Here is a 25,014-nt window from a genome sequence, read left to right on the forward strand (position 1 = left end):
TCCCACGCTCAACCAACTGAGCCACTCAGGCACCCTACCATTCCAGACTCTAAGTCAAGAGTCTGCAAGAGGAAGAGTTCTCTCTTACTGCAGTCTGTCCTCCCCATTCAGGTCATAGTAGTATGGATAGCAATCAGAGATTCCAAGCTAATAAGGAAGGAGAAGGAAGATGATCAGTTCCTCTGCTCATCTGGTAGAAAGGTTTTTGAGAAAGCTTAGCCACAGTAGACATATGAGTCTACAGTCTGGATAGCAGTTTATCAATAAGGACATTTTTTATGATCCAGACACTGTACTTGGTAAAGTACTCTACCTCTATTTTATATAACCCCTTATTATTAAATCTATGTCTATTTTAGTAAACCTTACCCTCTTTTATTTATTTTTTTTAATTTTTAATTTATTTATGATAGTCACAGAGAGAGAGAGAGAGAGAGGCAGAGACACAGGCAGAGGGAGAAGCAGGCTCCATTCACTGGGAGCCCGACGTGGGATTCGATCCCGGGTCTCCAGGATTACGCCCTGGGCCAAAGGCATGCGCCAAACCGCTGCGCCACCCAGGGTTCCCACCTTACCCTCTTTTAAATAGCATTTTTTAAATTTTAGAACACTTTGGCTTTAAGTATCAGAGTATGAATTTTAAATGAGTTTTGATGAACATTTAAGGCAAAGTTATATAAATTTCCACAGGCAACAATAAAATTGCCATTATGCTATATAACCTTTTAAAGAAAAAACTCTAATTTTTTGGAATTAATGAGGGCAGGAATATTTCTCTGATCCTATTGTTTGGGGGCTCTTGACCTCCTTTACAATTTTTTTTCTTAATTTTGAGAGAAAATATAGTTACAATTTTTTTTAAAAAACTCATGAAATAAATATGTGATATGATGAATGCTTAGAAATCAAACTATGATGAATGTGGGCTGTCATCCCAGAAATACTCCTCTCATGATCCATATGAGGGGTTTTTACATTATTTTCTTTCTCATAATAGCTTTATTGAGGTATAAGTTTGATATCATAAGCTTTCCCCTTTAAAAGTGTACTATTCCTTGATTTGTTTCCTTTTCATTTTCAGAATATTCAGAGAGTTGGTGCAACCATTACTACTATATAATTCCAGAATGTTTTTATTATCCCAGAAAGAAACCCTATACCACATTAACATCACTCCTCATTCTCCCTTTTGTCCAGCCAATGGCAGCCACTAATCTGCTTACTGTCTTTGCCTGTTCTGAACATTTTGTGTAAATGGAATCATATAATATATGGCTTCTTGTGTCAGGCTTCTTTTACTTGCATTATATTTCCATGGTTCATCAGTGTTGTCAAATGCTTTAGTACATTCCTTTTTACAGCCAACTAATATTCCACTGCATGAAAATATACTTTGTTTATCCATTCACCAATTGATGGACATTTGGATTGTTTCTACCTTTTGGCTATTATGAATGAATACTGCTATGAACATTAATGTACAAGCTTTTGTGTGGACATGTATTTTCATTTCTCTTGGGTAGATACTTAGGAGTAGAATTGCTGAGTTATGTAGTAATTCTATGCTTAATCTTTTGAGGAACTGCTGACTGTTGTCCAAAGCATCTGAACCATTTTACATTCTCACCAACAACGTTTGATAGTTCCTATTTGTCCACTTACTTGCCAACACTAGTTGTTTTCTGTCATTTTAAGTATAGCTTTTTAATGGGTATAAAGGGGTATATATTTTTGGTTTTGATATGCACTTCCCTAATTACTAATGATGTTAAACATCTTTTCATGTGCTTATTGGTCATTTGTATATCATCTTAAAAGAAATATCTTCAAATTCTTTGCTCATTTTTTAATTGTCTTTTTGCTGTTGATTGCAAGACTTTCTCTGTATATTCTGGTTATGAATCCTTTGTCAGATACGTTATTTGCAAATATTTTCTCCCACACTGTGGTTTTCTTTTCATTTTCTTGATGGTGTCTTTGAAATACAGAGATTTTAAATTTTGATGAGGGTCCCAACTTGGTTTTCCTTTGGTCCTTTGTGCTACTTGTCATATCTAAGAAACTATTGCCTAATTAAGGCCATAAAGATTTCCTTTTCTGTTTTCTTCTAAGAGTTTTATAGTTTCACTACTTGCTTTTTTTCATTTATTCTTCAGAGTAGTCAAGTGCTATGTTTTTTGAGTTCTTTAATCACTAGATTACTTCAAGATCTGTGAAATATTTCTCAACTTGTTTTCAGTTGCTGCTTAAAAAAAAAAAAAAAGAAAAAAAAGAAATCACCAGAATTTATGAAATCCACTTTTTTTAAAAAGTAAAGTCTGTACCCCGTGTGGGGCTCAATGACTGAGCCAGCCATGCACTCCTATGAAATCTACTTTTGATGATACTTTAGTAAGATGAATTTTTAAAAGTTTGTGTCAGAAACATAATTATCCACATTCCAACATTATAAACTTTATGTAGCAGTCTCTGTAAAACCCACAAACCATGCTCAGAGGGCTAAAGATTTTTGTAGAGCTTCACTAGCTCCTAGCCCAGGGTTAGAAGCACTTTTCTAGTGGATGAGACACTTGACCGAGCATCAAGAGAAGAGAATTTCAGTTCTGTGGCCAGTACTTCTTTTATTCAGATGCTTTTTCTTGCCACTTTGATTTCTTTATTTATACAAATTAAAAATGCTGCTTAATTATTTTATGTAAGTAAGCCATAAAGATAGAAATAGGCTGTATACAAAAGTGCCCTTTTATTCTTCGGTAGAAAAAGGTTTTATTAATTGTATCAGTCTTGTATGTACTTTTTTAGTGTAGGTTTGGATAAAATTAGCAGATATTTCAAAGCTCTTATAGATCATGAAATTTGAAACTATGAAACTGTGATTCCCTTGTTATGGTTTTGAAATCTTTTGGAAGAAACCTTAGAAGAAGTAAGATAATTATTACTAAAAACATCAATCCTAGCACTTTTATAGGAAGCTTCTCATTTGGCCACCATACTCATAATTTCATATAAAAAATTTAAAAGCCATAACTTATTTTATAAATCGACTCTTAAATAGCATTAAGTTGATCTCACTCTTGTCTAAGAGGGAAATAGTGCTTCCTTGTAACACATTTTATTCAGTGAATGGATTTGAGGAAGACACACAGACTGTTGCCTGTATTTGTAGAAAATTTGCCTTAACCATTTATGTGACAAAATATATTTGGCATTGTCTAGACAGAATTATAATACATATAACAATTTAAATAACACAAAACACAAACTTCAAACCAGATGTATGGATATAATTCTGATGAGTGCTTTCATTTAATTATCTTAATTAAGATACTACTGCTTTGAGGATTAAGTGTCCTTTACCATAATAATGACAGCTTTTCACATGTTTATTAGTTTTTAGTGTTGTGACTATTAAAAGTGGACTTCAGACTCTGGTAGCATAACTATAGAAAGTGCTTATTTTCAAGTCTTCTGAGTCCCTACCTAAAGAATAAAAGCAGTCTGATTAAGTGGCTCAGACTCCCCACTACTACCAGCTCCTCTCCTTGTCCCTCTCCCCCCACCACGGCTTCCCACCACCAAAGAACTGTTTACTGTAAAGGTCTAAAAGCATTCATTTGAAAATGGTCTGTTCTTTTTACTTAATGAGATATTATAATTGTGTATATTCTTAAGCTAATTTTAATATGAGGCTTCTTTTGTAAAGCTTGTGATACAAAATTTGACATGCATGAATATATCTTAGGCCAGATATGCATGTGACAGTTTGAAGCACATATCATGTGTCATTGTTGGTAATATCTGGCAGCATATCCTGTGCAAACCCCTGTTTTCTTTTTCTTTCTGCCACATATTTATTCTAATTAACAAGACTTCAAAGGGCACTGATGCTTGAATAACCAATTACTTTTCATTCTCTCTGTTTTTGATTCTTTGTGGATTAATGTTAGATTTCCTTGGATCCATGGTTAACAGTGGTTTAAAAAGGAGGAATGAAAACCAATTCTTGTTAAGCACCTGTTGCAATAGGTGTTTTATGTATCTCATCTTATCACAGCAGTCATTCAAAGATTATTATATTATATTACTGACATTTTTCAAATTCAGAAACAGACTCCCAAAGATTGATGTCATTTGCCCAAAGTACACTGTCAGTCATGTTGTGAATTGGGACTCCACCAAGGCTTTGTTAATGTCACTGCATTTGACATTCCAAGCTCTAGATGCTAAGCTCTTAGCCCACTTTTGTCCACCCATTCACTCATTTCTCACAGGTATCATTATACGGCAGCTGTTCTCTGAATCCTTTAGTGAGGAGGGGACATATGAAAGAAAAAATTGGTACTGCACTCTGCCTAAAATGGCTTTATCTCTTTCTCTATTAAAAAAAAATACTATGTATTTCAAATGGGAAGCTTCAGAACCTTCTATATTCCTTCCTTTGTTTTCATCCTCTTTTGAAACTCCCTAGTGTTTTCATGCCTTACATTCTACCATATTTAGTATATTTTCCTTTGTTCCTACTAGTATATATCTTCCACTCTTAGAAGATGAAATCATGTAACTAGTCAAAGCTTTTTCATTTTTAGTTTTGTTTTTGCTCTAGCTGCCCAAGAAGTGCAGAGTTAAATTTTGTGCTCAGGCGTTTAAATTTTTCTCTCGTAGCTCTTTGTTCATATTTTCTTTATCTCTTAACACCATGTTACAATTATTTATATGTCCTTTATTCATTTTGTTTCTACCAACATCAGTTCCCTCGTAAGTACTCAGTAAATGTTTAATGAGTGAAGATTTCTGAAGTAATTTACCCCCTGCCCTCTGGTCATTAGTCTGAGGTCCTGTACATAGGTACCACTACTGGGATAATTTGATTCAAGCTACATTTGTGCTAATAGTTTTTGTTGTCACTATACCCATACTTTTGTCATAAGCATTCTCATTTTTTTAAGCATAGGCAGGAAATAAATACAGGTTTCTTCATTGCAGTTTATCTATCTTTGTATCTTTGTAATGCCTGTCACTGCTCTTAATGGAGTATCAGTGACTATGTGATTCTGTAAAGTATTATATTGTGGATTTTTTTTTAACCTAAGGATCTATAAGAAAATTTTATTGGTCTTCATCCTTATTACCATCTTGGTAACAATGGAACTTTCACTAGTTATCATGTAAAGCTTTACAAAATATTAAATTTAGTTTATATTTTAAAATTGTGTGTCAAATGTAAGTACACTGATTTTGTTGGTGAGGTTTCTGATATCGGAGGTAGCTTTTATGCATGGATGGCATACTTACAGTTATTTGTGTTAGAGTTGTAAATTGTGAAATCTAGTTTTTGTAATGTATTTCAGTTTAATTTATGCTAGTTATAAATATAGTAATTTTTATATAGAAATGAGAGCAATCTTTTTCACTTATTACTATTCATCCTTCTAGATTCACTTCTCCTAAGAGACATAGTACTACTTACATAGTTAATAGAACAAATCAAATTAAATTCTTTATTAGTCAAAAACAGACATTGCTAATTTCAGTTATAGTTCAGGATAGCTGATTTTTTAAAAAATATCTACAAATCTAACAAATGAAACCCCTGCTATACTTTTGGAAGTCTTATAAATCAAATAAATTATAAATGTAGTGAATCTTTAATATCCTATTTCAGAGAACTTAACAAGCAAAGTATACACACATCAGTAGCTGATGATATCAAAACTTGTTACTACACTTGGGAAAATACAATATATAGAGAGTATCAATAAAATAATTGGTTCTTAGCCCAACCAAAGGGAAAACATCACCCATCAAAGGCTCACTGGAGCAAATGATCAGTTTACAGTGATTCAAGTCAGTGGTTGGAGATCCTGAACCTGGATACTACTTGCTAGGATGATTCTGTCCAAGCATTTTTTTTTTTTTTGAAGATTTATTTATTTATTTTATTTATTTATTTATTTATTTATTTTTAATTTTATTTATTTATGATAGTCACACAGAGAGAGAGAGAGAGGCAGAGACACAGGCAGAGGGAGAAGCAGGCTCCACGCACCGGAAGCCCGATGTGGGATTCGATCCCGGGTCTCCAGGATCGCGCCCTGGGCCAAAGGCAGGCACTAAACCGCTGCGCCACCCAGGGATCCCTTATTTATTTATTTTAGAGAGTGAGCACACACTCATGAGCAGGAGGAGGGGCAGAGGGAGAGGGAGAGAGAATCTCAAGCAGGTGCCTTGCTGAGTGAAGATCCCAACCTTCACTCAGGGCTTAATCTCATGACCCTAAGATCATGACCTGAGCTGAAATCAAGAGTCAGATGCTTAACAGACTGAGCCACACAAGCACCCTTGATTCTGCCCAAGCTTCTTTTTTTACAACCAGGTCTTTCATCATCATCAGGTTCCACCTGCTGTTTCAGTAGGCGACCCCCAACCCCATACTCCTCCCATTTCTGCCTTTTAATTAAGGCTATTTTTACGGTTCACAACCCAGTGGATCATCCTGCATCTACTGAGCACCTTTTAGGTTGTATCCTTGCTGAAGTTCTGTTTTTATGTTTCATAACTTTGTTTGTTTGTTTCATAACTTTTAATCTCACTTTGTTTTAGTGAGTAGACTCTCCTTTTACTCTCTGTTGGGATTCTTCCTCCCTTTTGTGGTCATTGAGGCCATGCCATTGTCTGACTCCGTGATCCGTGAGCCAGCTATCAGCTATGTACCCTTCTGCCTGTAAATTGTCATTTTTGACAAAAATCAACATTTCTAATTCATATTATATGTTAATACAATATAAATGACCAAAACAGTAAAATTATCAGTAATGCTATGTAGTGATAGGATGACTGTGAGATTTAGTCTATCTTCTTATAATCCTGTATGTTTTGTACTATGACACAATACAAAATACGTATTTGTAGTCAGTAAATTTCTACCAAGCATCAAGTCACATTTAATGAGAACATTAACAGCACTTAGCATTTACTATGTGCGAGGCATTGTTCTAAATGCTTTACATCAGTTTTAACATGTATAATCTTCACGTGCAGTTTTACGAAAGATCTTAAAACAGAAAGATCTTTATACCCTTCATCCAGTTTCCTTCATTCTTGACATCTTGTATAACTATAGTATAATATCATAACCAGGAAATGGACATTGATGCAGTCTACAAACCTTAGTCGTATTTCATTAGTTTTATTCCAACACAAACATTCCTTTGGCTACCCTTTTATGGCCACAGCCACCTGCCTCACTTCTTCCTCTCTCTAACCTCTGACAACCACTAATTTGTTCTCATCTCTAAAACTTAATCATTTTACTAATGTTATGTTAACGGAATCATACGGTATGTATGATTGACTTCGGCTTTTTTCATGCAACATCACTCCCTTGAGTTCCATAAAAGTTATTGCATATATTAATAGGGTTTATTATTATTATTATTGCTGAGTAGAATTCCATGGTATAGATATACTACAGGTAGTTTAACCACTCACCTGTTGAAGGACATTGGGATTGTGTCCAGTTTGGGGGTATTATGAGTAAAGCTGCTGTGAACATTTATGTATGAGCTTTTTGAGAACCTAAGTTTGCATTTCTCTGGGAATACTCAAGTGTGCAGTTGCTGAGTCTAATGGTAGATACATGTTTAGTTTTGTAAGAAACTACCATACTCTTTTCCAGAGGGACCTTTACCATTTTACATTTCCACCAGCAATGTATGAGCAATCTAGTTTCTCCACATGCTCACCAGCATTTTATTTTAGACGTTCTTGTAGGTGTATTGTAATGCGCTGGGGTAGTGCAATTTGCATTTCCTTAATGTCTAATGATGTGTCAAACATCTTTTCATGTGCTTTTTTGGCCATCTATATATCCTCTTTAGTGTAATGTCTGTGTCTTTTGCCCATTTTCTAATAGAATTCTTTGCTTTTTTTTACTGTTGAAATTTTAGAGTTCTTTATATTCTTGATATGTTCTAGATATAAGAACTTTATTGGAAATGTGGTTACAGATATTCTCAGGCTGTGGCTTGTCTTTTCATCTTCTTCATAGGATCTTTTACAGAGCAAAAGTTTAGGTTTTTTTTTTTTTTTTTCATTTTCATGAGGTCTAGTGTATCTGTATTTCCTTTAAGATGATTTTCATGATTTTAGAATACAGACAAGTGAACTTAAGAGATAATAAGATTGAATAAACTTGTCTGCTAAATTGGGATAAAACTTAAAACTGTTGATCATGGTGGTAGTATATGTTTTGGGATGTGCATTTAGGTAATCATATGTACCATGATTGTGCTGTGCTTATATTTTATTACTTCAAAAACTCTACAATGTAGATATTATCTTCATTTATGCCCATGCATATACGTGTGTGTGTGTGTGTGTGTGTGTGTGTGTGTAGTTATTCTTGTTTTGCAGTTGAGGAAATTGAGGTTCAGGAAAGTCAGATAACTCTGCCCATGGGTCTGTAATAAATGACACAGCATGGACTTAAGGCCAGTTCTTTCTGGCTCAAGAGCCTGTGCTCTTCAAAAATTGTCTTGCATTTTTGTTGCAGTATATACTTTATGTAACTCATAAGAATCAAACTTGGTCTTAATATATCCATTATGCCTTACACTTAAAGTCCACACACTTTCAGCCTAACATTTCTTCTTTTATCAGCTTTAATGTTAACCTGCTTGGCTGTGTTGAAAATAAACTATTTCTTTGTATCTTATTTCTTTTTTTTTTTTTTTTTTTTGTATCTTATTTCTTAGGTACAAGATTAATAATATAATTAGCTGGCAGTTTACACTATAGTTGTAACACACATCATCTCTAAGAATTTGAGTATAACTCTTGAACTGTCAGTTTAAGAAAATATGTAAGATTCACTAAACTTCTATAAATTTAATTTAATATTTTTATAAATTTGATTTCTTTGCCTCTGCTCAATATATTTCCAAAGCAAATGAACCTCATAACTTCTCCATACTGGAAAAGTTACATTTCATTGGTGAGGGTACATGACTAGAGGAGGGATAGGGAGCAGCCAGCCAGTAGCACCCCAATTTTATATTCTATTGGTATGTTTAAGAAACAAATAACATACATATCTGTTAAAGTAATAATAAGGGCAGTTTCAAAGATGACTTTACAAAGTCATATTTCTTATGAGAGAGCAATACTGCTTCTTGGAAGGCACTGAAAATAGTTTGCATATTTACAAATAAATGGCTAGGTTAAGTATTATATTCCTGTTGGAGCAGCTTTCTTGTCTGTCAGGCTAAGATTTAGATTATATATGGATATCATTAGCATTGTCTAGTTTCATGTATACTAAATCAAAGTTTGCAAAATTCATGTTCATGGAGTTTTTTGTATCTTTAAAATTTGCTATATTCAAGAGGAAGATAGGTTTTAAATACTTTAGTCTTCTGCTGAACTTCAGCTTAGGTTTAATGAGATCTGCCGAGAAATTTGCATGAATCCATCCTCCATTCCCATTGCCCTCTGTACAGTACTTGAATGCATGATCTGTTTGTAAAGGGCTTTTGTTTTAAGGACTCCTGAAATTGAGTAGTTTTCATAATCTTTGGTGTAACTTACTCAGACACCTGACTGCTCTTTTCTAGAATACCAAATTTTCTTTTTAAAGATTTTATTTATTTGAGAAAGAGGGAGAGAGGGAGAGAAAGAGAGCAAGCACTAGCAAGGGAGAGGGAGGAGCAGACTCCCTGCTGAACCGGGAGCCTGATGTGAGACTCAATCCCAGGACTCTGGGATCATGACTTGAACCAAAGGCAGACACTTAACCAACTGAGCCACCCAGGCGCCCCAGAGCACTAAATTTTAAAGAATAAGGATATAGGGATCCCTGGGTGGCGCAGCGGTTTGGCGCCTGCCTTTGGCCCAGGGCGCGATCCTGGAGACCCGGGATCGAATCCCACGTCGGGCTCCCGGTGCATGGAGCCTGCTTCTCCCTCGGCCTATGTCTCTGCCTCTCTCTCTCTCTCTCTATGACTATCATAAATAAATAAAAAATTGAAAAAAAATATTAAAAAAAAAAGAATAAGGATATAAAGGTAGTATGATAAATATTAAGCAGAAGAGGTTTATTAGTTTTTTGATTGAGGTATTTTGAGTAATTGTTTTTTTAAAGTAAGGTTTCTGTTACATGAGAAACAGCCCTTTGATGAGTTTTCTTGGTTACTATTCTACAGAACTTATTTAGAATATGTTAATAGGAAAAGGCCTTTTCTCCTCTACCCAAGCCAATAACATCATTATAAAGGTTATTGAAGTTACACCTTCATTATCACTGCTCAGATTTGGGAGAGTAGAAGCGAGAGCCACAGAGAAAGTATAAGCTATTTTTTTAGGAAAAGGAGTGAAGAACATTTTCTGTTTTTTAATATCTTAGGTAAGCCCACTTGGGGCCTTTTTAGGTTTGTTTTTAGGTTGTTACAGTATATATTATTATAGCTAACCACCTCACAGTTTTGTCACAAAGTAAGGGGTGAATGAATCTTGAAAAGTTTTTTTGACTTGGCTGAAAATCTTAGTGTTTTCAGATCAGACGATGGATGAAACATTTTAACTTTTTTTCTTTTAGTTGGGAAGTATAATTCTGACCCTCCTTTTCCTCTGACCCAGCCCTAGTTGTCACCACATAGGCTTATATTATTCAGACAGCCTCTCACTCGTCTTCCTGAAGTTACCTCTTAACCAAGTCATTGTACACAGTGCTGCTTTCCATTAGCCTTCAGAAAAAGCCTCTTTCATCACGTCACTTCCTTTGCTAAAAAGTCTTAAAAGCTTCTTCATTGCCTGGAAGATAGAAAGCCTTAAGTGGGTGGTGGCTCTTTTAAATTATTACTACAGTCCTCTATTCATTTTTTTCTTCTCTGAACACCCCTAACCCTTATTATCTTCACATGGTTAATCCTTGATTGTGCATCATATTGTTCTGTTTCATCTTGTGTGAAATGTATGAGCTTCCTAAATTGAAGGAATGATTTGATTTAGTATACATGAAACTAGACAATGCTAATGATATCCATATATAATCTAAATCTTAGCCTGACAGACAAGAAAACTGCTCCAACAGGAATATAATACTTAACCTAGCCATTTATTTGTAAATATGCAAACTATTTTCATTGACTTCCAAGAAGCAGTATTGCTCTCTCATAAGAAATATAACTTTGTAAAGTCATTTTTGAAACTGCCCTTATTATTACTTTAACAGATATGTATGTTATTTGTTTCTTAAACACACCAATAGAATATAAAATTGGGGTGCTACTGGCTGGCTGCTCCCTATCCATCGTACCTTTTTAAAAAAAATCCTAAAGAGTTCAATTAGTGAAGTGAATTGCTTTATATTCAGTGCATATTAATTATCAAGATTTTATCAACTATCAAGACTTTTTTACATACTTGCCACACATACTTAATTGGAGTACAATTTTTAACATTTATTTATCCACTGAATATACAGTATAAAGCTGGGAAAGGTTGGGGTGCCTGGATCATTCAGTCAGTTAAGCGTCCAACTCTTGATTTCAGCCCCGGTCTTGATCTCAAGGTCAGGAATTTGAACCCTGCATTGTACTCCGTGCTGGGTGTAGAGCCTCCCTAAAAAAAAAAAAAAAAAAAAAAAAAAAAAAAAATCTGGGAAAGGTAGCTCACAAACTTATTATCATGTCTGTTTTATCTTGTATTTCAGTTTATGTCCATACTTAAAAATAGATTTTTTTTCCCAAATCTATAATAGCTACACTGTAGAATTGAGATACACCTCTGTGATTAAAAAAACAAGCAAACTGGGGATCCCTGGGTGGCTCAGCAGTTTAGCGCTGGCCTTGAGCCCAGGGTGTGATCCTGTAGTCCCGAAATCAAGTCCCACATCAGGCTCAGGAGCCTGCTTTTCTCCCTCTGCCTGTGTCTCTGCCTCTCATGAATAAATAAATAGAATCTTAAAAAACAACAACAACAACAAGCAAACTTATCTTTAATGGTTAGGTATTTGAAATCATTTTCTTGAAAAGCACTATATGAAAGTATATAAAAAATATGTAAAAATTTTAGAAACTACTATTGGTAAGTACTATATGTAAATATGAATATATGAGTAATTTACTTATAAAATATAAGGCATTATTCTCTTCTTCTCTTGTATGTTTTTATGATCTTTTATCCCTGGAAGCTTAAAGTGTAAAAACTTAATATCTTAAAATAATAGTTCAGGGATGTTAATATTAGTGAATATTCTTATTCATTCATTCATTCTCTCTCTGTGTCTTTGTGTTTCTATGTGTTTGCCATAGTTCTTCACTCATTTCCACAAAAACTTAAGAGACCTGGAATGTCCCAATTTTCCAAAGAAACTGGGTGTAAAATAGAGCACATAAATGATAGTGCTGTTCACAGACTGGCCGATTCCACGGCCTCTGTCCTGTGTGTTATGAAACTTTCCTCATCATTGCCATGCTCCTATGGAAGTAGTTTAGGAAAATGAAACATAATTTTAGAAGTGGTCGATATATTGAAATTATTAGCAGTAAATCATGACATAGTGCTAATAACGCTGATACAGTACCATTGACTATATTCCCTATGCTGTGCCTTTTATCTTTGTGACTTACTCATTCTGTAACTGGAAGCCTTATCTCCCACTCCCCTTCAGCCATCTTTCTCATTCCCCTACTTTCCCTCTGGCAACCATAAGTTTATTCTCTATGAGTCTGTTCCCTGAAAATATTTAAACGTATAGAAAAATAAAAATAACAAACCAACAAAGACTATACCCTTCACCTATATTCACCAGTAGTTAACATTTTCCCACATTTGCGCTCGTGCATGCACGCTCATGTGCTCTCTCAGCCATTTGAAGATATGTTTCAGACAGCATGGCACCTCATCCCTAGCTGTGTAAGCATGAATTTCTTAAAGGATATTGTCTTTATAACCATTAAGAATTTGACATTAATTTTTTAATACTGTCTAATGTTCATTCTCCGTTTCCCCAGTTATTCCAGAATTGTTTTATAGCTTATTTTCCCCCAACCCAATATTCAGTCAAGATTTATTTTTTGTATTGAGGTGTTATATCTCACCAATCCTTTTTAATCTTTTTGTATTGTTTTGTTCTGCCTTTGACTTATTTGAAGAGTTGAAGCCAGTTGTCTTTTTTTTTTTTCTCTTCTCTTCTGGCCAGTTGTCTTTAAAACATCACACATTTTGGATTTATCTGTTGCTTCCTCATGATTAGATTTTCTTGATTTTATATTAAGCATTTTTGGTTATATTACCACATTTGCGATGTATGCTTGTGATTACACTATACACTATATCAGAAGGCATCTGATACCAGCTTTAAATTTCTGACCTATTAATTTGTAATTCACAGGAACAAAGACTTAATTGTTTGAATTGTCTTTCATTTTTCAAATAGACAACAACTGAACGACCTTTTATTCAGAAGCTTTTTCGTCCTGTGGCTGCAGATGGACAATTGCATACATTAGGCGATCTCCTCAAAGAAGTGTGTCCTTCTGCAATTGCTCCTGAAGGTAATGTAGTCAGCAACATTAAAACATTTCTTTCATTTCTCTTTATTACTGAGGTATAACATAAGCATTCTGCATTTATAAATAACGTTTGCTTGTTACTTCAGGAAAATATTTTCATTATCTTGTAAGGAACAATCTTTTGAAACAGAAGGACTTAATGTTTAACTTGCTATTTTATAAATTATTGACACTAACAAAATAAGGAATTGACTCTCTTTGGCAAAAAAAAATAAATAAATAAAGTAATACTGCTTTTTAGTTACTCTCTTACTGGTGCCCTGGGTCTTTCATCTGTGGGTTCAGTTCTGGTAAATACTATTTTACATTTTGCAATGTGTCTCTTCATTCTAAAGGAATAAGAGATGGTAAGAAGGGATCCCTGGGTGGTGCAGCGGTTTAGCGGCTGCCTTTGGCCCAGGGCGCGATCCTGGAGACCCGGGATCGAATCCCACGTCGGGCTCCCGGTGCATGGAGTCTGCTTCTCCCTCTGCCTATGTCTCTGCGTCTGTCTCTGTGTGTGTGTGACTATCATAAATTAAAAAAAAAAAGATGGTAAGAAAACTTAAGAAAACTTTCCTACCTTTGGTTGATATTTCAAAGTTCAAAATACTGAATAATGGATAAGTATTTCATTTGAATTTTCTACCACTTCCTAGTGTTTCAGCATTGTTCTCTTAAGCATTGACATTTCACATGTGCAATTAAGAACTTGTCCTATCGGGATCCCTGGGTGGCGCAGCGGTTTGGCGCCTGCCTTTGGCCCAGGGCGCGATCCTGGAGATCCGGGATCGAATCCCACATCAGGCTCCCAGTGCATGGAGCCTGCTTCTCCCTCTGCCTGTGTCTCTGCCTCTCTCTCTCTCTCTCTCTCTGTGACTATCATAAATGAATAAAAAATTAAAAAAAAAAAAAAAAAGAACTTGTCCTATCTATAATCCTCATTTGGTAACTTAGGTTTAAAATTATTTTCCTGTAGGCAAAGGAAGAGTATAAAAATTGCTGAATTCTATTTTCTTAATTGCAATATAAGGAACACAAAGAAAATGCAGATAATAGGGAATCCCTGGGTGGCTCAGCGGTTTAGTGCCTGCCTTCCACGCAGGGCACAATCCTGGAGTCCCAGGATCAAGTCCCACGTCAAGCTCCCTGCATGGAGCCTGCTTCTCCCTCTACCTGTGTCTGGGCCTCTCTCTCTCTCTCCCTGTCTCTCATGAATAAATAAATAAAATCTTTTTAAAAAGTAAAAAAAAAAAGAAATGCAGAAAATAATAAAAGAAAAAAATGCTATCGTCCCCTAACTCATAGAGGCCATAGTTGACAACACATGCATGTGGACACTTGAGTATTTGAGAGGGGGTGTGTATGTTTATAAAATTGTATGTCTTGCTGCATTTTTCACCTAACACACTGTGCACTTCATATCAATGTATCATAATTCGATCATCACCCTATTGCTGAATGATTTATAATCATAGTTCCCATTGGTTACCAAGTTACTAGGGAAATTTCAATGGAATATTAACATATTAATATGTTATACAGACTTGTACTTATTATATAGAAAAATTTTTTAGCTTGCTACTTTATATCCTTTATGGAAAGAGGTAAGGCATTAATATATTAATATTATAATAATAAAACTTCAGTAGATAATGGTATGTTTCTTGTTAACATAGTCTAAGTTGGGGTGATTGTATTATTATGTACATGACTAATAACTGTATAACAACAGTTCAAAAAGCGTGTAGTGTCTAAGGAAATAGTTTGCCTAACAACCAAAATTGGAAACAAAGTAGAACTAGGGGAATATTAATATTTCAGCCTGAATGACTAAACAAAGAACATGGAACTCAAAACAGGTCACTTGGACTGTGACTGTAACTATTTTTCTTAATCAAATATGCTTACCTTTTGTGGCATTCCTGTATCTAACTCTTCTTAAGTGCATAAATGCTCAGTAGGAGGGGTGAAGAGGGGCATGTAAAATGCCATCAGAACCAGTACCAGAAGGACACCTGGGTGGCTCAGCAGTTTAGCGCCTGCCTTAGGCCCAGGCCATGATCCTGGGGTCCCGGGATTGAGTCCCACATCGGGCTCCTTACATGGAGTCTGCTTCTCCCTCTGCCTCTCTCTCTGTGTCTCTCATGAATAAATAAATAAAATCTTAAAAAAAAAAAAAAAAAAAAAGAACTAGTACCAGAAGGGATTGATAAAAAAGATCATTGATTGCTACTCAAAATTGTTAAAATTAAACGAGGTTCGTTGATTTAAGAGGTTATAAATATTATTGTATAAAGTCTTACTGTATCATTTTTCATCACTTTGCTCCACTAGATTCCATAGGCAAGGTTTTTGATGGTGTCTTACATACACATCCTCGTATCTCTGGTGCTGGGGCAAAAATGTTTTCTCAGTATTTCACATACTGAATTCTTTGTGTCATAACCTGAAACACTATTTAGGATGATTAAAGCATGGCATAGTTAACATTAAGTTGATTATAATACTATTGTAGGATCGTAGGCTAACTTTATTGCTGTGTAATTTTAGTTTCCAGTAAGAGTTTCAGCTAAATAATTTTTTGGCACCTCAGTGTTTAGGTTTAATAAATATATAAGTTGTACAGCTATCACCATAATCTAGTTTTAAAACATTTGTCACTTCAAAGATTCCCTTGTGCTTGTTTGCATCTAATCTCTGCTCCTCCTGCTAGTTGTAGACAACTACTAGTCTCCCTGTCTTCTGTCTCTATAATTTACCTCTTCTGGATATTTTGCATAAATGCAATCATATGGAATTGCAACTGTTTTTTTTTTCACTTAATGTTTTTGAGTTTCTTCCATATTGTAGCCTGTATCAGTAGTTCTTTTTATTATTGAATAGTATTCATTTGGGTATATATATCATTTTGTTTATTCATCCAGTGATTGATGGGCATTTGGAATGTTTCCAGCTTTTCATTTTGTGTATAATGCTGCTGTGAACATTTGCATTCAGGTCTTTGTATGGACATACATTTATATTTTTCTTGGGTAGATTCCTGGGAGTGGAATTGCTAGTTTGTAGGTTAGGTCTGTGTTTAATTTTTTAAGAAACTGCTAAACTCCGGCAAAGTGGCTGCATCATTTTACAGTTCTACCAGCTTTGCATCCTCACCAACAGATATTTTTTTTGTTTTCTTTTTTTTATTTTTTATTTTTTTTTTTATTTTTTATTTTTTTTTACTTATGATAGTCACACAGAGAGAGAGAGGCAGAGACACAGGCAGAGAGAGAAACAGGCTCCATGCACCGGGAGCCCGACGTGGGATTCGATCCCGGGTCTCCAGGATCGCGCCCTGGGCCAAAGGCAGGCGCCAAACCGCTGCGCCACCCAGGGATCCCCATTTTTTTTTGTTTTCTTATAGCCATCCTAGTGGTTATATAGTGGTATCTCTTGGTTTTATTCTTTATTTCCCTAACAACTAATGATGTTGAGTATGTTTTCATGTGCTTATTATTATTTGTGGATATATTTGGTGAAATGTCTGTTCAGATGCCTTTTTCATGTTTTCAAGGAGATTTCTTCTTCTTACTGAGTTTGAAAGTTATTTGTATATTCTAGATAGAGGTCTTTTTTTTTTTTTTAAGTTTTATTTATTTAAGTAATCTCTACACCCAGAATGGAGGCTCAGATTCACAACCTGAGATCAAGAGTTGCTTGCTCTTCCGACTGAGCCAGCCAGGCACCCCAGGATACAAGTTTTTATCAGACATATGATTTGCAATCATTTTCTCCTAGTCTATGACACGTCTTAATTTTCTTTTGAAAAGTAAAAGTATTTAATTTTAATGAGGCCCTATTAAAGTTTTTAAGTTAAATAATTTTTTAAAATTTATTTATATTCAAAAATCAAAAAGTATATAAGGGAATTTATTGAAAAGTCTCTTTCCCTACCTCTGCCTACCAAACCCTAATTCTGTTTCCCTCTCCAGGGACAACCAGTATTGCCGTGTTCCTATATATTTTTATTGAGATATTTAAGAGACTTTTATTTTTGAACTCAGGTTACAGAAATTTTCACTGAGAAATTCCCAGTAACTTTTATTGATTCAGGAATAATCATACCATTTAATTTTCTCCATGCCATAAGGGTTGGTTTTTGTTTTTCTTTTTAAACCTGCTTACTATCTATTTTGCCATATTCTTGAGGGTTTGGGAATACAGATTAGTTTTTCCATTTGAAGTATAATTAAGATACTAGTCATTTTTATTGCCAACAGAAATGAGACTCATATACTTCTTACTTGCTTCCAGTGTAAGCACTGGCCTTCAGTTATTCATTTCTCTGTACTGTATTATTCATTCTTTTTTAGTACTTTGTAGTATTTTAAAGAACATTGAAAAATACTTTTATCAACTAAAAGTAATTGAAATTACTGTACACAGTGACATATGGTACCTAGACTTACGTGGTGGTCATTTCCTAATGTGCGTAAATGTTGAATCACTGTTGTACACCTGTTTAAACCTTACACAGATGATTGTAAGGTTTAAACAAAATACTTGTTTAAGGGAGATTTCATAATCATAAAACTCATGATACTCTATGTCAACTCTGTCACTTAAAAAAAGGGCAATTGAAATTTAAGTTTAATATTGAAATGGCTACCTTATTGTTTTGTTTTGTTTTGTTTTGTTTTAGAGAGAGAGAAAAAGGGAAGTGGGGGAGGGGCAGAGGGAGAGAGGATCTTAAGCAGGCCCGGCACTCAGCATGGAGCCCAACACGGGGCTTGACTTCACCACCTCTGAGGTCTTGACCTGAGCCAAAATCAAGAGTTGGACAGTTAACTGATTCAGCCACCCAGGCACCCCTTTACTGTTCTTTCTGAGAATAGAAAGGGCATCTTCAAACCCTTGGAGGAAGACTGTTCTACTGTAATGATGTATACCCTAGCCAGCAGCACAATTAACAAAGACACAGAGTGAGTGATGAGGGGAGATTTATTCGAGGAAGGTAGGAAGAAAGCAGGTTGGGTGTTAATTTTGTATTTGACATCTTTAAATAATCTTTTATTATAAAACCTGAAAGTTAATTTAGTTCAGTCTCTATTTCTTAGATGAGTAGCTAAGGGTATCTTAGCTACTTAGTTGCAGAACTAGGTTTAGAACTCAAGTCTCCATCTCCTGGTTTATTGGTTTTCTGTTTTAGCATGCTTCCATTTGTTTTCATTTTCACTTTTTCAACCTTTTAACTTTTTTGTTTAGTTTAAAATAACATCCTGAAATGTTTACTTTTTCCTCACTCTTTATTCTGTGATTTATGTTTTAGTACCTGGTCTTGTCTTCATGCTGTTCTCTCCTACAGTATTTAGAGAACCTGAACTTCTGCTCTTTTGTCCATTTTTTTATTTTAGTGTTCCTGTATATAATTCTGACTACCTTCTTGTTGAACTTATTAAAATGGTGGCTTTGACATTGGGACATGAAAATGAAAAGCAGTCACATGCTTTGAGCTGGCACTCTGTCTGAATGTACCTTCGTGCTCATTTGCCATTCCTATACCCAGATCACAATACATACAAAATTAGCATGGCCCTGCACGGGAAAGGCACACAAACTTGTGAAGCATTTTGTTCTTTTAAAGGCTCTTCTTTATCTTCTGAATTTGTAGCCTGCCCAACCTGCACATCCATCCCTGGAGAATAGGCAACGTGACTTCCCTTACATTTTTTTGGAAGGGGGCCAGTGAGGAGCCACTTACAACTCTAATCCACAAATCTGCCTATTAGGCAATTTCAGATGCTATGGGCAGATATCATTGGACAAACTTCTTCCCAGCTGTCGCATGGTACGTTGATTAGAGTACACACACACACTTTACATGTGCTTCTTTGAAATGATATAAATAGTACCTATACTTTTGAGGTACTTTGGATAGTACCTTCCATACCAGGAGTAGGCTGTGTTTCTAACACCAGTATCTTATCTTTGGAAAAACTTTTATTTGCCTTTTCCTTTTGTAACCTCATATTGGAAAATAACTGTCATTTCAGGATCTGTGGGGAGTATCCAAAACATCAAGTCACTGTTTCAGTAAAGAACTGTTTACTGTTCAGCTGTTACTATTCAACTGTTTAGCACACCTGTGGTATTGTCATATGTGAAGCATTTTGAAACACCTGCACTCGACTTAAGTTGAAAGCGAAAGACTTTAAGATTGGGTGTGTGTGGATAAGAACTGGTTGTCATCACATGATAAAAAGAGAAAGTGCTTCGTAAATGTTATGTGGCACTATTGTCTACTACTCCTTACAACAAGTGATTCATGCATGAAGGAATTTTGCCTTATTTCATCATGTGAAAGTAGAATGTACTAATATTTATGAAGACGTGCTTTAGGTCATTGTTCTCTTGGAGTAGCTAACTAATGATGAGCTGCTTTGTGTGTTCCTTGTTTTGTTTTGCTTTGTTTTGTTTTGTTTTGTTTTGTAAGTGACTAGAGGAGTTAGCCAAATTAGAGTAACAGGAAATAACCAAAGGTGAGCTCAGGTAAATTTTTTTTTGTGGTGTCAGCTGTAGTTAAAATGACTCAGAGCTAAGCTTCTGTGCCAGACCTGAAGTGAAATACTTCTTTCTTTCTTCATTAAAAACAACTTACCAAAAAATAACAAAAAATTAAAAATAGTGCTTTTATTCTTCTACTTTGGAGAATATAAAACACCTATAAGCTTTGCCTAATCATATTTTATTTCCCAATTCTCTAATGTAGTATAAAAGAATCTAGTAAGTTAGGCTTATAAAAATAAAAATGTTGTTTTTACTTTGATACATTTATTTCAAGATTCCAGTTGATCAGTTCTCTGTCACAGTTGGGTTGGTTTAAACCTGAATTCATATATGATATTGTACAAATAGAGTGTATGTGTAGGGAAAGGCATACATTCCGTGGCAAATCAGTGAAGTTTCTCTGCATGTCTTTTACCACCAAGTACAATCCTAAAGCTACTTGCCTTTTTGCATTTCCATTTCTGTTCTACTTTCTGGGAATATATTTACTCCATTAGACCCTTCCTAACTACCATTTAACTTTTGCTTTCCATTTGATGTTGTAGGTTTTATTTTTTTGTCAGTTTCTTTGCATCATACTGACCTCTGGCACTGGAGACAGTAAGAGGTATGAGACATAGTTCCTGCTTTTAAGAAACTTTGGTATGGTTGGAATAGCAGAAAGATGCCCCGCTGTGCTGTGTACAGGGATGGAGATATGTAAAGAATATTAGGAAGCACCTGAAATTGCTCTTATCTATTCTGGATGAGGTAGGGAAGACTGAGCTGTCTTAAAAGAGAGCAGAAATTAGATGAAAAGGTGAGACCAGGTCAGACGTTCCACATGAGCACCTTAGAATCCTTCACCAACTACCCAGGGGCTGGTTGCTAAGGGGTAATATAATACCTAGTCTGAAATGCTCATCTAACATTTCCCTACTCTGTTTGCTGAGGGACTAGCCAAATTTTTCTACTTCTCTCCCATAAATGTGAAGAAAATTTTCAGTGATGTCAGAAATGTGGGGAAAGCACTGAGGAGCTAAGTAATCTATTGCTTGGTTAGTACATCAGAAGATCGTGTTAAGGGATCCCTGGGTGGCGCAGCGGTTTGGCGCCTGCCTTTGGCCCAGGGCGCGATCCTGGAGACCCGGGATCGAATCCCACATCGGGCTCCCGGTGCATGGAGCCTGCTTCTCCCTCTGCCTGTGTCTCTGCCTCTCTCTCTCTCTGTAACTATCATGAATAAATAAAAAAAAAAAAAAAAAATTAAAAAAAAAAAATTAAAAAAAAAAAAAAGAAGATCGTGTTAACAACTGGGGCTAGGGGTAATTATACCCCAATTAGATAGTCTAACTTAATTATATCACTTTAGAGCGTCTAGGTGGCTCAGTTGCTTAAGCGTCTGCCTTCAGTTCAGGTCATGCTCCCAGGGTTCTGGGATCGAGCCCCCGGTTGGGCTCTCTGCTCCACAGGCAATCTGCTTCTCCCTCCTCCTCTGCCATCCCCCACACTTATGCTCTCTCTTTCTCTCTTTCAAATAAATAAAATCTTCTTAAAAATTATATTGCTTTATTTTAATGAGAAACAGCAGAATAGTTTTTTACAAAAAGTGAAAGATGGTGCATTCACCTCTTTTCTCCTTCACTCCATGACATAAGATTAGGTTGTGTTTATAAAGTAAATTAACTGATGTTATAATTTTTTTCAGATATAGAGCAAGTAGAGAAAAGAAACATCTAAGTTTCATATTATTCATATGAGGCAGATCCTTTGAGTGTTAGAATTAAAGCTAGTTGATTGATACCATGTGATTTGAGGTTTGAGCCAGCAGTAGTCACTTCTGTAGGAATGCTGACACTGACCCTCTCCAAAAGAGAGGTATTTCAGTCTCAAATTCATGCCACAGAAACCTAAAACCTGTAAACCCCCAAACTTCATCAGAACAAGGGTTTAGGTAAGAATAATAGGTTTTACAATTTCAGTACTTCTTTTTTCACTCATTTAGAATTTGTTTTCTTTTTCTTTTTTTTTTTTTTTTTTTAATTTATTTATGATAGTCATACAGAGAGAAAGAGAGAGAGCCAGAGACACAGGCAGAGGGAGAAGCAGGCTCCATGCGCCGGGAGCCCAACGTGGGATTCGATCCCGGGTCTCCAGGATCACGCCCTGGGCCAAAGGCAGGCGCCAAACCGCTGCGCCACCCAGGGATCCCTAGAATTTGTTTTCTAATGTTTTAGAATTTGTTTCTAATGTTTTCTCCATACCTTCGCACGGATTTGGAAGATCATTTAGCTGTTTGTTTTCCTTTTTATTTTTTTAAATGGATCCAGGTTTCTTATTTTATAAAATAAGGATGGTTCTTCCTATAAGCCTCACAGAATGACTGTAAGATTTAAACAAAATATTTGCTTAAGGGGAGATTTCATAATCATAATTTTCCAAAGTTTTGCAGTTAACATTTTTCCTGTAGTTTTGTTAAATTTTTTTTTTTTTTACAAATAACTATACTCATAAGAAATTTACAAAATAGAGTTAGAAAGAAGCAGTTTTTTTTCTTGTTTGTTGATAATCCCACTCTGCAGAGACAGGTAATATTTGACATACGAATAGAAGGTATAAATTTATGATGAACTTTGAATTCATCAAAGTTGAATTTCAATATCATGAAAACTGATATTGTAATTGCTTATATATCAGATTATGGCAAGAATTCTATGCCACTGATTCTTTTTTTTCTTTTTTTTTTTTTAAGAAATTAACTTCTGGACATGATTAGAAAATGCCAGAAATCTGATTCTGGCAAAAAAAGGAAGAAGCTTATTTTACTAAGGCATCTACTTAATGTAGCGGCCAGCTCAATTATCATACACTTGTTAAAATACATTTAATGTAAAAATCTTAAGGCAGGGGAGTAAAAGTGTTGCTGTTAGTGAAAGTTTTTCATTGAAGGCCCTGAGTAATAGTTCACACATTTATTTGAAGTTTCAGAGATTCACAAGTAAGCATGGAAAGCCCATTCACAGCTCTGTCGAGATACTGTGAGTCTGGCCTGTGGGAATGGGTCACACTGGTCATTCACCCTTTTAGTCTCTCACACTGGTCACTCACCCTTCCAGTCTCGTCCTGACACTCCCTGCTCTCCATTGTTCTCTCTCCCTCACTGGATGCGTATTTTATGTGCAAGAATGACATAGTGTCTTTCACAATGGGAGTTCAGCAAATTCTTTAAATATAGCCCTCATAGGCAAAACTCTGCAGTACTCAAGTTTGGACAGAAGCAATTTGTTAGGCTCAGTTTATTTAGGCTTGGTAATTATAATGTAATTTCTTTTCTTAGAGTTATCATTCTGCCATCAAATTCTAAACTAAAGTGCGTGAAATTCTTTGCCTTGACTGCTTTACTCTCCCTCCATCTTTGTGCTTTGTCCCAACGCATGGACAGTATGGACTAATCTTGGTGATACAGAATCTGTTAATGACTTAGTCCACTGACATAGGTCTTTTCTGAAGTCAAAGAAAAATAGTCATTTTCCTTATTCTCACTGATTGGAGATGAGATTACTGTATCAAAAGATGCCTCTGAATTCCTCTCAATTAATGTTCTTTATCTGAATCTCGAAGTTAAATGAATTGACCTGACTTATTAAAAATTGAGTGTAGACACTTGCACTATTAATATTTCATCTTTAACACTAAAAAATAAAATTCCCTTAACAAAATAATAATACATGCAGGTGATGAAAAGCTAGTCATCTCTTCATTAAAATAGTCCTATGAGACCTCACTCTGACCATATATAAACAGTGTAATTATTGCTTACATTTTAAATAAAACAACTGTCATGTAATTCATATTTGACAAATATTAACGGTCCCTATTACACTCAACTAGAATTACTGGGTGATCTTTTGAAACCAGATCAAAAATATTTGAACTGATATTTTCAAAGTTTTATTTTGTTTTTTAAGTTTAAATTTCTAGCTGAGTGAAGTAAGTCAGTCGGAGAAGGACAAACATTATATGTTCTCATTCATGTGGGGAATATAAATAATAGTGGAAGGGAATATAAGGGAAGGGAGAAGAAATGTGTGGGCAATATCAGAAAGGGAGACATAACGTAAAGACTGCTAACTCTGGGAAACGAACTAGGGGTGGTAGAAGGGGAGGAGGGTGGGGGGTGGGAGTGATTGGGTGACGGGCACTGGGGGTTATTCTGTATGTTGGTAAATTGAACACCAATAAAAAAAAAATCTTAAAAAAAAAAGTTTAAATTTCTAACTTTTATCACACTTTTATCTACCAGGAGACTTGAAATCAGTTTATTAAAATCATCTTACAGTCTCTAAACTCAATACAGTTTTCTTTTTATTGTTGTAGCAAATTATGGGGTTTTTTTGGTGTGAATTTTGGTTTATGTCCTCATTCAGAGATACAACGATTATAAGCAAAAGGCAGTGAGAGAATTAACATGGACATATTTTGAAAATCTTGTTTGTGATGTTAAGAGCCAAGACTCTGGATATATTTGGGGCAGAAATAATTTTTAAAATACACAAAATATAAAAAGTACACATGGACAGAGATCTGTGGTCTGTATTAACTGTGATATTACATGTTCATTAAGACCTGTACTGCTAAGTGAGTATAAATCCGGAAGAAGTTAATGTAAGTATTTTTAAATGGGTTTGTATTTCTCTGATAAACAGCCCTCTCCTTCTGTTTGTGATCATAGGATAAAAGCTCTGTAAGCTTGTATATGTTCATTTTTACTGCTACATCATGTAGTGTGCTCTTAAGATTGAGATCTCATTCCCCAGGAAGCATTTCTGTCCAAGATTAATTGCCCTTTTAAAATCAGCGTTTGATGTATTCCTTCGGCTATATCCTGGCTTGGTTTAACCCTCTTTGACCTGACCTCACTGACTATTACTGC

The 25,014-nt window shown here is 35.3% G+C and overlaps 1 protein-coding gene across 5 annotated transcripts in view; it reads left to right on the forward strand.

Moving 5' to 3' along the window:
• Positions 1 to 25,014, forward strand: part of ATG5 (autophagy related 5) — a 127,447-nt gene that overhangs the window by 93,612 nt on the left and 8,821 nt on the right. For all 5 annotated transcript variants that reach the window (XM_072831916.1, XM_072831921.1, XM_072831918.1 and 2 more), the window contains one exon: positions 13,436 to 13,553. In XM_072831916.1, the coding sequence (XP_072688017.1) occupies positions 13,436 to 13,553 (118 nt within the window). The remainder of the gene's footprint in view (positions 1 to 13,435; positions 13,554 to 25,014) is intronic.

The sequence above is a fragment of the Canis lupus genome, chromosome 7 (assembly GCF_048164855.1).
Source record: "Canis lupus baileyi chromosome 7, mCanLup2.hap1, whole genome shotgun sequence".
NCBI lineage: Eukaryota > Metazoa > Chordata > Mammalia > Carnivora > Canidae > Canis > Canis lupus.